Source organism: Myxine glutinosa, chromosome 6, assembly GCF_964187855.1.
Source record: "Myxine glutinosa chromosome 6, kmMyxGlut1.1, whole genome shotgun sequence".
Taxonomy (NCBI): Eukaryota; Metazoa; Chordata; class Myxini; order Myxiniformes; family Myxinidae; genus Myxine; species Myxine glutinosa.
In genome coordinates, this window is record NC_136266.1 from 152,589,275 (window position 1) to 152,605,116 (window position 15,842).

Sequence of the window (15,842 nt, forward strand, 5' to 3'; positions counted from 1 at the left end):
GAAATGTGTCAAGGGAGACGGCTCTGATTTCCTGTCTGGCGTTGAGGACATCCATTTTTGAGACAGCCGAAGGAGCATGTACAGAGTGGAGTGGCCTGTCTGAATCCATATTGATGATCTAAGATCAAGCCATTGGAGAAGAGGAAGGATTTAATGTCAGAAGTGATGATGGATTCCATGACCTTGCTGATGATTGAGAGAAGGATGATTGGTCTGCAGTTGCAAGGATCTGTTTTTGGAATGTTTTTTTTGTTTAGTTTTTGGAATAATTCTTTCTGCTTGGTCTGACCAGTGGCCACATCGACTTAAATCTCAACATTTTAGGGGGGAGTGGTGTGTTCCCCTCTTCTCTTCTTTAGAAGTCTGTGTTCAAAGGTATGCCCTCCATTAACAATGCTTTACCATCGATGTTGAGAAAAATGTGGTAGCAACCTGCTGTGTGGCTTCCACGTTGGGACCTGTTTAAGTGAGCTGCGTGGCAGGAATCGGTGATGGCATGAAGTGCAGTCAAGCAATGATGGTAAATGCTATGCAAGGCTTTCGACTGGTTTGGTGATCAAGTCTCGGTTTGATCAAGTTTACTTCTGGGGATATGGACAACTCCAAACTCTCCACTGACTGATAAAATTGATCATAATGTGCCATTACATATTCACAACAACCCAGGCAGTGCATTTGTGCTTTGAGGACCTCTCTTTAACGTGAAACCATTAACAAATTCTAGTTTCATGAAAAATATAGGCAGAAGTGTTCTTTTGATCAACAATTTTACAACAAGGGTGTTCTCCCAATATCACACATGGCAATGAAACATGGACTACAGCAAAGATCGAGTAAAATTGATGTCCAAACTGCCATGGAAAGATGCCATCTGAGCATAACCAAAAAGGGACACGAAAAACAACGAAATCAGATGGAAAACAAATTTTCTAGACACTGGTCACAATCAAAAAACTCAAATGGAACTTGGCTGGATACATGGAAAGGACAGAGACAAGAATTACAAAACTGCATTCCGTCAATGCCCTGGAAGAAGCACGGTGAGATCCACGATCAGATTGAGATTAAGTTGTGTTAACATTCAAGTTTTTGGCATCAAGTTTTCAACAATACTCTGTTATGAGAATGTGGAGAACCAAATTAATAAATTTTACATTTTTTTACCTGTCATCTTCTATAAATTTAGTTTGAGTTGGGTGGACATGGATGGGCTTAGCATTCTGAGATTCTTGTTGCCTTTTGGCATCAGGTTGCAGTCATTGTTGTGGATATTCCGGTGAGAGCCAGCCATATGGCTTTCAAGGGGATCAGGGCTGCTGGCTGGTTGTCCTGAGTTACAGGTGGTTCTCTGAAGAGTTGTGCTCACATGGAATATGCCAAAAGGGCTGTACGCTTTCACAATAGCTTTCTCCTTACTGGTTCACTGAATATCTCGTTTACTGCTGCGGAATGCTTACAAGAGGGGCACGCACAACCTGGTGTGGGTAATGCTATGTGAATTTAACAAACCTTCATCAGCAAAACTCTTCCCACAGTCAGCCATTTTTTTATGTGAGCACTCCAGCGTGGGTTGCACGATGGAAGTTCAAGCTCTATTTAGAAATAAAATCCTTGTCACAAAAATAACTTTTGTGAGGACACTCTTGTTGGGTGTTCATCTCCACGTGGGTTTCGGAGGTGCGGGTAAGTTCTCCCAGAACTCAAAATCTCCACCTCCTTTTTCGGTAAAGGATCATTGTTCATGAACCAGTTTGTGAAACTTCATTCTCATAGTTGTATTCCAAGGGCTTGTTTTAGAATCCTCACAAAACCTCTGACAGCCTCCACCTGTAGCTTGTTTGTGGTGATATTCCCTGGAATGCTTTTTATGTGCTCAATTGGTGTTTTCCTGATCATCCGGATTTCCTGTTGCTCCGACAATCACTGGTACAATTTCAGGTTTCTTCCATTTCTAAATGCTTTTGATGTTATTTTTCAAGTCCTGGTATTTCAGATTTCATGTATGGATGTTGATGTGCCTTTTCAAATGGCTGTTATGATGGAAAGATTTATCACATAGAGCATTTGTGAGGTTGCTCTCCTGTGTGGATCATCGTATGCTTTTTCAAAACACTTTTTTGAGAGAAACCTTTATCACATATCGAGCAGGTGTGAGGACGCTCTCCTGTATGGATCCTCATATGTGTTTTCAAATGGCCGTTTTGAGAGAAACCTTTATCACATATCGAGCAGGTGTAAGGACGCTCTCCTGTATGGATCATCATATGTAACTTCAAGTTGCTGCTGTGAAAGAAACCTTTATCACATATGGAGCATTTGTGAGGTTGCTCTCCTGTATGGATCATCATATGTTTTTTCAAATCGCTGTTTTGAGAGAAACCTTTATCACATATCGAGCATTTGTGAGGTTGCTCTCCTGTATGGATCATCATATGCTTTTTCAAATCAACTTTTGCAGAGAAACCTTTATCACATATCGAGCATTTGTGAGGATGCTCTCCTGTATGGATCATCATATGTTTTTTCAAATCGCTGTTTTGAGAGAAACCTTTATCACATATCGAGCATTTGTGAGGACGCTCTCCTGTATGGATCCTCATATGCCTATTCAAATCACCTTTTCCAAAGAAAGCTTGATCACATGTGGAGCATTTGTGAGGACGCTCTCCGGTATGGATCATCATATGTTTTTTCAAGTTGCTGTTGTGAAAGAAACCTTTATCACATATCGAGCATTTGTGAGGACGCTCTCCTGTATGGATCATCATATGTTTTTTCAAGTTGCCGTTTTGAGAGAAACCTTTGTCACATATCGAGCATTTGTGTGGTCGCTCTCCTTTATGGATCATCATATGTAACTTCAATTTGCTGTTGTGAAAGAAACCTTTATCACATATGGAGCATTTGTGAGGTTGCTCTCCTGTATGGATCGTCATATGCTTTTTCAAGACATCTTTCCGAGAGAAACATTTGTCACATATCGAGCAGCTGTGAGGACGTTCTCCTGAATGGATCCTCATATGTTTTTTCAAATCGCTGTTTTGAGAGAAACCTTTATCACATATCGAGCATTTGTGCGGACGTTTTCCAGTGTGGATCCTCATGTGTATTTTGATGTTACTCGTTGAAGCAAAATCCATTCTGCACACATTACACTGAAAACGTATTTGCTTTTCTTGAACATTTTTGTGTTTGTTTAATTTCATGTTAATCTTGGTGTTGCGAGGCCCAGACAAGCACTTGTATTTTATGGGAAGTGAGTGTTGATCTTGTGATTGTTTCTTCAAAAAAGGCTTCTTTCTCACTGTCAAGCTGCGACTGGACCTCATTTGTCCCATATTATTTCTTGATTGTCCTACAGAAATAAAGAACACAATATTTTCTTTTTTTGTCAAAGCAAAATGCTAAATATTTGACACCTTTCTGAAAATTTTATATTTTCGCAAGACAAAAGATTGTATGTTAATTTTTTTTACGTTTCCACTCACCAGATGCAAAACAGGCAGCACTTCCGTTTGTCATGTGAATATCATCTGAACCTTCCTTTGCAGAAGCACATTTTGAATCTTCTGTGACAGATGAATCGTTGTCGTGTTGTTTGCCTTCCACATTTACAGGAGAGACATCACCTGTGTACATATCAGCATCAGTCTTTTGCAGGGAAATGAGATTGAGAACCATCTGAAGAGTTCATAGAACATGTTACGCCACACAATGTATACTTCAATTCAAATATAACAATGAAGTTAAAGATTGTGAAATAAAAATTCCGGATGTTAAGTCCGATTGAAGCAGTCTTTTACATCACCTTTATACACCACCCTATTTGACTTGTCCAAGTGCTGCTATACTGGAGGTTTTTTTTTTTGTTGTTTTTTTGGATACTGAATCGAGGCTCGTGAAAGAGCTAACATTTATTTCACAAACAAATCAACCAGACAAACAAAATATATAAAAAGAGGGAGACAAGATGGGGAGAGAAGGGGAAGCACACAAACATACAGAATTAGGTTATTGGAATGAACAAGAAGACGATTTATGTTAAACAGTGTTCAAGTATTTAATTCAATTGAAATAAAATAAAGATTGTGAAAAATTTTCAAAAATAAATTCTGGAATTTACTGGCATTGTAGTGTAGTGTCTATTACCTCACTCTATCTAACAAGTTACATTAGTTATTTGTGCCTGTTGTTTGTGTCCTTTATGATGTCATTCTAAACATTAGGTTTCCTGTTTGGAATGATTTTCAATTTTGTTTGACTGCCAAATCAGCAGACAGAGTGAAAATATTGTTGCAGACACGGGGTTTGGGGTGCATCACGTGTGGGACTTCTCGGACTCTCCCTGTCCTCTGAACCTGCAGGCCGCCGTGCCGTGGATAGGTCCCCAGCCCAAAAAGAAGTTAAGCGACTAGTGACACTGATTGAGACCGCCAAACATAGCAACACAATTGATCTCGGCAGGCGATCCCTCCATGGCATGAACAGGCAGGAAGCTTCTCCTTGGGTGCCCAGCGCGTTCAAACAGCAGCGATTGCTCTGGCGTTGCAGCTTTTAAGCCGCTTCCATACTCAATATTCTATACTCAGTCAGCCCCTCTCTGTGAAGAAGTTCGGGGATGCATCCGTAGCCTGTCAATTAATTTAAATTTTTGCACTGGCATTCAGTGGATTTCCTAAAGCAGGAGTTCCCAACCTTTTTTGTGTTATGGCCCCCTTGGCTCCCAGAGCACATCCCCAGCACCCCCCTCCCTTTCACGAGGGTCGAGTGGCGGAGTGCATGCAAGCAGGCTAGGGGGTTCTGGGGGCATGCCCCCCAGAATTTTTTTGATTTCTAGATGCTCTATGGTGCATTCTGAGGTGTTTTTTCCTTTAATTGGCTATTTTTTTTGAATGAGAATTGGTAAATTATTACACAGAAAATGAGGAATTCCAAGGAGCCAACATGAACATTTAGTTCCATAGTTTTTTTCTGTTCCTCACTGGCTCCCAACTACATCGTTTTTGGAAGAAGCAAACAAAGCAACGTCGCTCGAATGATGCGTTTTTGATATGAGATTTTAATATTATCAGTAGCAACACTATGGACAACATAAAATAGAACTGTCACACAAGAAAACAGCATGAAAAGGTTCCAAGTCAAGAATATGTGAAAACTAAAAACCTCTTGTGTCTGTATTTAACGCAGTGTGTAATAATCTCACAAAAAGAAACTCAATTCGACAACAACTCAAGTAATTAAAACTAGGGACGTGGTGCATGCGCCGTAAAAGTGAATTAAAAACTCAGTGGGATGGCTGAAATTGCATTTTAGCTACCAATTGGGGTATCCGTGGTTGAGTCACAGTCAGGGCACAGCGAAGGTCATCTTCCACGTGGAGCCGATTACGCTGTTTCGATTTGATATTCAACAGCGTGGAAAACCCCGCTTCACAGAGATAGGTAGATGAGAATGGCAGAAGCACCCGGATAGCTATCTGTCTGATATTAGGGTAGCGACCCATTCCCACCCAAAACTCCGTCAAGCTCTTCTCTTTGAATGTGTCTTTGGCAAATGAATCGTTTCGGAGATCCAGGAATTCATCTTGCATTGCCTCCGGCATGCTCTCCATGCAAATGTTGACGGAAAAAGGATTCCTCACAATTTTTGCCTCATTGTCGTCAAAATCAGGAAAATACTTATGAAATTCTAGCTCCAGTGACTGCAGATGCTCAATAATGTCATTTTTCAGTACAGGATGAAGCTCTTTTCCCATGCTGTCTTGCAATTCAGACATTCTTTCGAACATAGCAATGTTTCCTGTGTTCACTTTCCTGCACCAGTTTTGGAGCTTGGCAACAAATCCTCTGAGATGATCGTGGAAAAGAATAATATTAATTGCTCTTCCTTGGAGCTTGAGGTTCAGCTGGTTCTGCTGAATTATTCTGTGGTTCTGTGTTCAGAATTCTTCCTTGATATCATCTCCCTTGACATAGCGAACAAATGCCAGTAGCTGGGAGCAGGAACTAACATCGGTCGATTCATCAAGTTGAAAAGAAAACAAGCCGAAAGTCGCCGCCTTAATCTCATTGATGATCTGTTGTTTCACATCTTCCGACATGTCACGGATACTACGCTGCACTGTGTTATTCGATAAAGACACCTGTTCAACTTTGCAAGCCTCTGCCTTGCCGAGAACCCGCTCGACAATGAGGAGGGCACAAGGCTTGATGAGTGTCTCCCCAATCGAGTGGGGTTTTTTCTTCTTTGCAATTTCAAGAGAAACTTCATAAGAAGCCTGTACAGTTGCTACATTTTGTTGTTGAAAAGCTCCTCCCTCATCCAACTTCTGTCGCTTTAAATTTCTTTCATGCCGCTTGAATAATTCGGGATCCTGCTTTGCATGTTGTGCATGATTCGTCTCAAGGTGCAACTTCAACTTGAATGGCCTCATGGATTCAGTACTCAAAACCTGGACACAGCACACATTGTGGTTTCTCTTGGCCAGACACGGTAATGGACGTAAATCCAAGCTTAATGTATTTGTCAAGATACTTTATTTTTTTACTCCCAGAAGCCATAACGTCAAATCTGCAATAGGAAAAAAACAAAACAATATCAAAGACAAACAATAATAATAATTAAAAAATAATTTTTAGTATGGTTCAAATTGCCCCATGCCCCGCCCCCCCCCCCCCCCCCCGAGAAGTACACCATGGCCCCCTAGGGGGCCATGGCCCGCAGGTTGGGAACCACGGTCCGAAAGGGAAGCCTGACGCGTTCTCCATATTCACTGCTTATGCTGTGGAACCTCTGCAGAAGTCACACACATACATACGCCCCTCCCCGTAACCTTCACCATGCCCACACTCACACCATGGTACTTCCCCAAAGCATGCACGCTTACAAGCCGCCTCGCAGACCAGCACCCACAACTTACACACACCGGCCATCTCATGATCCCTCGCACACCAATTATTCACACAATCAACTACACAATCATTCTCACTCCATTCACACACATGGGCCACCCCATGACAGTTTACACACTGCTTTACAAATGAGCCATCCCACGGAGGCTTCTCCACACTCTGCCTTATCCTCTCATCCAGAACCCTCTCCAGCACCTTCATGACATGACAAAGAAGTGTAATTCCCCTGTACTTCCTCAAATCTTGAGCACCCCCATCCCCTTTCAAATCGGCCCAATTAACCCTGTCCTTCACACCTCTTGGTGGGGGAGGTGGGGTGGGGGAGCAAGGGAGGAGGAGCAGGGAGGACAGAGAGAAGAAAAGGAGGGTGGAGCGAGGAAGCGGGGGGGGGGAAGGGGGAGGGGGAGTCACAATTTCACACAAAAATGTTAGTCAATGAACAAATTGGTACGTGAAAACAAAAAGGAAGCTCTGTCTACTGTAACGCCATGGCTTGCAAGGGCAGCCTCAATTGTGTTTGATTGAGGGCAGCCTTGCCTCAACGGCAGCCTTGCAAGGGCAGAAAGCTGATTGCTTCTGGTTGAAATGGCCGGCGAATTTAAAAAACAGATCGATTGCAAGCAGAAAATAATGTGGAAACCACTGAGAGCAGACAAATTTTAAAAAGGGTGTTATAACACACACAAACTTCCCCGGCCTTGTGACTAAAAACAAAAAGGGAGCTCTGTCTACTGCAATGCAAAAGCAGCCTGAACAGCATTCACTAAATGCTAAATATGGTAAAATTTTGCAGATTTCACTCCAGATTTGGACATTAGTTAGTCCACAGCATCCAATGCTCATATCCGAATCCAGATTTTGATGATATGCTTCAATTATGTAATGATAAATAGATCGTGTTTCCAAGGCAAGGCACGTTTAAGGAGGCCGAAACAAAATGGGTGGGTTAAGATTCCAGCAAGGTGCAGTGTGCTGACCAAGATGGCAGGCCGCCATATTGATAAGCCACCACATCGGGGTTTTTTTCTCATGATCACCTCTTAATCATCTTCAAAAAGGGTGTTATAACACACCCAAACACCCAGCTTTCATCTTTGCAATCTGTTGGAAGTCCAGGTGTATGCATGCAAAGTTTGGGGCCGCTAAGAGTAGTCGGAAAAGGTTTGTTCTTTGACACCTAATTTTACATTAAGTGAATGGGGAAAGAGCGTTGGAACTTATGGACCACCCACCCAAAAACATCTGGAAATTTCTCCCTCCCCATCTAATCCATTGACAAAGGTTAAATCCTCAATAAACCCCCAAACCCTTTGTTGATTCTGAAACACCCATATTTTCTTTGAACACCTGAGCCACATTTTTTTCGAAGCCCCACCCACTTTTTTCTAAGCAATGCCAATTTTCCCCAAGCCCTGCCCACTTCCCCTAAACCACACCCACTTTTCCACAGGCCACGCCCACTTTTGCTAAGCATGCCCACTTTTACAAACGCCACCAACTTTGACATCATTTTCAATTAAGCCTTGCCCAGGCTTGCCCAGAGATCTTCTGAGGGAAATTCCAAAGGAAACCACACCCACCATTCTTATATAAAGGGTTGAAACACAGGCTAAATGTAAACAATTTTTTACTTTTATTCTTTGTTTTCTTGTGACGTCATCGGAGCACGCGCGCAGGGCACCCTGGGACACCTCGGCCATTTTGATACCCTCTCGAACAACGTCGTCAGCGGATTCACATTAAATAGTTTTTGTTCACGACCAGTCATGCCAATTTGCGGCGTATTTTGTTGTTCAAACAGGCCAGGCATTAGGCCAGGAGTTAAGTTTTACAAAACGCCCAAACTTCTACTGAATCAGGGTGAGGAAACAACAAATTTAAGTGAAGAGAGGCGGCGTTTGTGGAAGGCTGCCATCAATCGCAGTGACATCCAAACAGAATCACAGTGGGATCGCACACCTGTCTGCTCCGAGCATTTTGTTAACAGTAAGTAAGAACATGTTTCATTGTATAACCATACAAATATATAGGTGATGACTTATGGCCATACGCACAAAGCACACATGGCGGCACTCACTTCGCACTGTGCGTCACATGTCTACAAATTATGCACACAGGCATGCACAGCTTAAAACTGCAGTTGTTTTTGAACAAATGGAGGGCACTTAATCAATCAGGTCCATAACATTAACACAAGCAGCTTTAAAAAATACATGTTTGTTTAATATATTAATACCTTGGATCGAATCAAGTGGACGTCATTCAGTTCTTTGTGTAGGATTTGTCGCACCCATCCATCTTGGTACAACCTGTATGCCTCAAGGGATTTATACTTCTTCAACTCATCTTTGGTATAGGCCGATTTGCTGAACAACAGGTAGTTGATCACGTCGATGTGGGTCACCTGAGGCCACTTGCTCACATTCTTCTCAAATTGATCATTTGATAGACCATAAGGGTCACACCCAATGACAGAAATCTTCTCTTTGTAACGAACAAGAACGTCCGGGGGGAGCGTCTCTTGGTAGCCAAGGTTGGCACTCGCACTGCTAGCCATACTAAAGCCTGGATCTACCGTATCCTTACGTACACTCCAAGTCTGTTCTACAGGTAGTTGGTTGCAGGTTGACCCACTGCCCAGGTGTTCACCAGTTCACTGGTCCACGGCAAACTTAAACCGAATGTTCTGCGTTTGTTGGGCAACAATACATAATATAAACTAGATGGCACCACACTCCACATGAACGTGACAAAACAAACAAAATTACTTTATAAAACAGACTTTTTGCGATCCGCATTCACCATAAACCAACGCAACAAATCAATATCAGCGCACACGGACAGATTAGCTTGGGTATCAAAATGGCCGCCGCGCAATGCAAGATGGGTAACTGTGACGTCAGTGAAAACAAAGGATTGAGAATGGACTACTGTGCTGAGCTTAAAAGGGATGACTTTGGAGTTCCTTGGAGTCCGACTGCCTCTGTGGAACTAAACCTTAAGCTTGATTAACTGGATTCAAACCTCTTATCAATGGAGGTAAGAGAGTTTCTTTTAATATTTGGAGAGCTTGATTTATACATATAATAATGTTGTATTAAATTAATACATTGTTATTATCCCTCACAGGAAATTGTATCTGAGATACAAAATGAAAATACTGCTTTTACCACAACTTGGGATGAAATTATTGATTTGTTTGAAGACCTTTTGAACAACCACGACCCACAGAACGAGTTTTACCTTGATAATCCAGCCAAAGCGTTATACCTTGGAGACTCACTAAATTTGGGTAAAACATATTATGAGTTCTGCCGAGATGGTTTCAATACCTACCTTGGAGATTCACTAAATTTGGGAAAAACATGTTTTGAGTGCTGCCTAGATGGTTCTAAATGTGGAGCCTACCTTGGAGACACACAAAATTTAATAAAATCAGGAAAAGAGTTTTAGCTTGGAGACTTTTAAAACTGGTCATTTTGGAAACTCTACTTGTGGGGTCTATCTTGGAGACTCTTCCTATGTTGGAGACTCTTATGGATTATACAAAGAATACTCTTTGGATTCTAAACCAATGAACATTGTTCTTTGTTGGATGGTGTCTTACTTAAGGTAAGTACAGTTGATCGAAAATAAATTAAATTATATAAATGGTATTTAATTCAATATCAGATAAGTAATATATTTATTTTACATATATTTCAGCAATATCAAGAATGTTCTCGGAAGAAAATGCTGGAAAATTCTTCCTCCCCATTTCCACTTCTTCAAACTTGAAAGCCTTGAACGACAGTTGGAAGAAAAGGAAAAAAAAAACTAAACATTAAAATATATATATATATTGTTGCGGATCCCGGGTTCGTCGACGTACAAAGGGGGGTTTATGCCCCGTTCCCCCACTAACACTGGTTCCACTGAGGCCGCCGACCGCGAACGACTGAACTCGTGATTGACGGATTGCTAAGCAATTCCGGTCGCCAACCTCCCAGCCACGCGCCAAAGAGTTTGCTGGTCAAATATTCCCAAATACCTTCAAGACACGCAACCGAAGAAACCGGGGATCGAACCCTCGCTTCCACACTTTATTGAGTGCCGAGCGGATTTGCACAGTGTGGAAAGCGGCGTTACCTCACATGATTTATGGACCTGATTCAAGCCAAATTCGGTCTCGGATGATGCTCGGCCAATGGAGAAAAGACGTATCCGAACAGGTTTGAATGTAACAAAATGTACAGCCTTTTATTTTGAAGGCACAGAGAAACAGAGACGAAGATATAAGCTTATCAATTCCTTACCTAATAATAAACCCCACTGGCACCTTCACACTCACACAGGGAATAACACTCTGGTTATTGGTACCGATGGTGCTTCGCAGGGACCGACTCGAAAGTGGCCACGTGGTTTGGTGTGCGCAGCTCGATCCTCGATCCGGACGTGCAGCCTGGATGAGGTAAGGTCCGAAGGACGAACCGCAGCCTCAAAGTCGGCACGGACGAACTTCAGCGCAGGTTGAGCGAGATTCAGCGCAGGTGGGACGATTCAGTGGAGGTTGAGCGAGATTCAGCGCAGTTGGGACGATTCAGCGCAGGTGGGATGACCAGCTTCAAGATGGGTCGCGGGAGGGGCCAACGCTTGCAGGTCCACCAGATCAGAGCGAGAGATCGGCGAAGCACAAACCAAGAGAGTCGCCTGGTGGAGCCAAAAGCAAGAGGAGTGTCCTCGGCGATGCAAAATCCAAGAGGTGTGTCCTCGGCGAGGCGAAATGCAAGACAGGCCTCGTCGGTGAGGCGAAAATGCAAGAGGAGTCAAAATCCGATGGGCGGGGGTTTTATCACACCCATCCACGCCTTCAAAATGTTCCACAGCCTCCCATTGGCTGAGGTTTGTCGCATTGGTGTCGACGTGTTCCGACCCGTCATTGGTCACGTTGGTCACGTGGGCCTGTGCTTCTGGCCATGCCTTCCTGCTTATCAGTAATGACTTCCCTTAACCACACGAAGGTTTGAAATCCTGCCTACTCAACGCATATTTGGTCTCTATCACAACACAATGGGAAAGGGCTAATCTTTACATTCAATAAGAAATAACTAACGACTGCAGGCTACATGTTGTCATGCAATTAACTATAGGGGATTTGCCTTTATGGCAAAACTGCAACAATATATATATATATATATATATATATATATATGTATACCCCGGTTTAGAATAGGTACACCGCATCCCTGCGAATCGTAAGAGGCGACTAAGGATGGCGTCAAGAAGGGCATTGGGCCATAAAAAAAAATTGTTTTTTTTTTTTTGTATACTGAATCGAGGCTCGTGAAAGTTGCCTCAAACAGGGAACCATGATTGTCATGGGGCCCGCAAAGCTAACCCCCGCTCTAGCGGGGAAAATGGCCTTAAAAACGATCATTCATTCATTTATATATATATATATATATATATATATATATATATATATATATACACATGTATAAAAGTTCAAAACACATCTGGTCACACGTGTGCCGCACTGACCAGGTCCTCAGCATCATCCCGTTTCGGCCCTTGAACCTCGATACGGTCAGCTAAGGTGAGCCAGCAAGGGCACATACACATCCACATGCAGCAACTGCACCTGGATGCGTGTACATACCCCCACCCCCAGCCAGTGCAAACAACAACACCTCCACATCCGGAATCCACAGCACCAAACAAACATGGTGGAACACTCAAACACCCACCTTTATACCCTTCACCACTCACCAACAAAACACACCAGATCATTCATACACACACATACACACCCATACACACACAACACCAACCAACCAACCAACCACCTACCCTTACATCATACACCACTCCACACACAAAAACACACACTCATGCAAAAATTAATTCATGCAAAACCACACTCCCTCACCCACTCACTCATATACACAAAACAAGAAATAATAATGGTAACAAAAAAAACAAAAAAAAAACACCAACCGACACCGTTCGACGTGCCTTCCTAAACTTCTTCCATATCCAAAATGAGCCTTTCAAGGCAACCTGGGCCACCTTGTCACACATCCTCCTTCTTTCTGTCCCACACACTCCCAGCCTAGCAAGAAATGCAGAAAAGGAATTGCCAATATACCCTCGAGTCCAGTAGAAATTGACATTGACCCGGACATTTTAGATAACAACCATAGTTTGTTTTAAACACCTTATTAGGAGTCAAAATGGCCACACAAGAAATTCACACAAATTCACAAATGGGGAAATACGTTTTTGGGGGGAAATTCTAAATGGCCGCCAATGGGGCATTATAATGTATACTTTCTGGTAAGTATACAATTTATATCCACTAATTTATGAATGAAATTAGAGGCAAATACAAACAGACCCTATATTGTGTTGTTGTACCAAGTTTATATCTAATATATGCTTGATTCAGAAAGTTGTACTGAATTTAGCAACAAGTACGTGCTGTCAAGTCTTCACATATACATGTATGAATTTCTCATAATGGTGTAAACTTAAGTCATATATATGGATCATTAAAGTTGCATCTTCTAGATATACACATCCCGAGTTATTCTGTATAGCACACCCTGAATTATAGATAGTTATTAGCTGACAGCGTTGATAACATATTTCATCATAAAAATGAACTAATGCATAACCCCTCTAAATAATGTATTATGGCCAGAAGCATGAGTTTACACAATCTTGTGCATGTGCCCCGTGATTTCAATACTGTCACATTGTTCATATTATTGACATATACACAAAGAATTAAGTTAAGCACCCCTACACAACGAATTAAGGTAAGCACCCCCTAATATATATTCTTTGTGTATATGTATACATTGGCATATATTCTAAGGTATGTGAGATCAAATAATGATTGGTATGACATTAGCAATTATCCTTTGATGAAATGCAGATACACAGGGTCTATGAGACGTAGGGTTGAGTCAGTGATCCGATCACGTGGGTCCTACACACGTTATTGACGCAAAGATCGCTAGAGGTCTTCTCAGAACAATGACTGTACGTTAGAAAACATAAACGTCATCCACACTGTCCGTGATGGACCTATAGCTCCATACTTAAATTGAGGTGCAAATATGCCTAAAATTCCCAAAAAATTTCACCTTAAATTATTCAGAATAAAATATTGAAAACGGCATGATTGTTATGTTTTTATGTGACCATAATATCACTTCTCCAGAAAATATAGCAATATCATGGGTATATTACACTGTTTTGACGACAACAAACTTGTAATGTGCGAGGTTGTAAAAAAACGGGGGGGGTGCTTAACTTAATTCTTTGTGTATATTAAAATGTTATGCTTCACCCATTTATATGCTGTCAACTGTGCGTGAACTGTTTTCACATTGTGCACCACACTTGCAATGGATACTACAAGCAATGCCTTTCTTGGCACAGCTACATGATGTACATAAGCGTTGTTTGCTCCTACAAAAGCATCTTATATCAATTAGCAGTTCTGAAGGCGCTGGTGCCTTGTCGGTGATAATGGGTAGAACTAAGCCAGCCTCTAACTTGTATCCATATTCCTCCATAGTTAGCACAGTTTTTAGTTGACGCCATGTACTGGCTTGGTGATGTACTCGAAGGCTATGGAAATAAATAGCTCTTCCTGTAGGTGGCATACGCTCAAGAGGCACGTACTTTGGAGATATCACATTTAGATAACGCAGTTCATCCAACCCACGTCGTCCTGCTCCACCACTGTACAAGGACAGTACAAATTTTTCTCCAACATCTTGTATTGCATTCTTTGATGCTGTAATATCTCCAAAGATCAGCACATCTGCTCTCCATTTCTGTGATGACATCTAGCATGATGACTCTACCTTTTCGAAAGGTTGTGAACTTGTTCAAGTCTTCCAAGTCCCGCCTGATGTTTCCTGCACGAACCTCTTTGTGTTGTTCTGACCATGTTCCAGTGTAAGTGTCAGTCATGGATCGTAGTGCATCAGTGTATGGTGCTACTATATGTGCAGTAAGAAGCCATTTTGTTCTGGCCGAGTCCTTGTGCGTGATGTTAATGAGACCACCTTGCGTCTTTCCTGCTCTCATTAAGCATTGCTCAATGGTCATATCAGACCATGTTCCACTCCACAATAGTTACTTATTCCTTCGCACAGTGAACAGTCCTCTGTGCATTGGTTCCTCAAGACAGGGACACAGTTCCTGAGAATCTTGGAGATAAAGCCGGCAACATTTTGTATAGTTATTGTGTCCAGCAGCTGCAAAGAATGGCAACATCTGCTGAGTCGCCTTCAGATGAAGTTCCCAGTTACCAGTTCTTTCAGCCCTGATGAAATGTCGCACAATTGACACAAAGTCCACATACATAACCCACAGTTTTCCTGTCTTGGATTCTTTCTGATTGTTTTTAAAGTCACAAATATGTTTCTGTAATTTGTCCAAGTGGTCATTAGTAGGCACCTCATCTAATAAAATGCCTTGTGCAACGGTATTCGTGGACATAGTCTTTAACCCTGACCACATATCATCAGTGTCCATGTGTTTTGGGATTGCACTAATATTTGACAAAGAGTCCCTGTTAAATGTAACGGATGGTTCACTGGCATCTTCAGTATTGTTTTCATCAGCATCAATATCGATATCGATAGGCTCGTCTTGCAGTTCCACAGGAAACTGATTGTCAAGCGTTCCTCTGCAAATATCATCCTGGTCATCCAGATAAGCTGTGGCATCCAGTGACTGGATTAACAAGAGATGCAATGCAGCATCTGTTAATAGACATGCCCTCAATGTTTTTGTGTAAGCTTTACCTTCCATCATCTTTGGCAGAGAGTTTCTTGCATAAACAGTGGCCCATAAATCTTCCAGTCCACTTCCTTCCATCAGTTTGCAGCCAGCACCAAGGAATGACATAAGTTGATGGAATCCACCGAG

General features: G+C 42.1%; 1 protein-coding gene across 2 annotated transcripts in view; it reads right to left on the bottom strand.

Moving 5' to 3' along the window:
* Positions 1-538: 538 nt before the first annotated feature.
* The window catches only part of LOC137428881 (uncharacterized), a 50,196-nt gene continuing 34,892 nt past the window's right edge, over positions 539-15,842 (bottom strand). For both annotated transcript variants that reach the window (XM_068118730.2, XM_078780763.1), the window contains exons 3-4: positions 3,489-3,629; positions 539-3,355 (exon numbers count right to left, since the gene is read on the bottom strand). In XM_068118730.2, the coding sequence (XP_067974831.1) occupies positions 2,052-3,355; positions 3,489-3,629 (1,445 nt within the window). In that variant the 3' untranslated portion in view covers positions 539-2,051. The remainder of the gene's footprint in view (positions 3,356-3,488; positions 3,630-15,842) is intronic.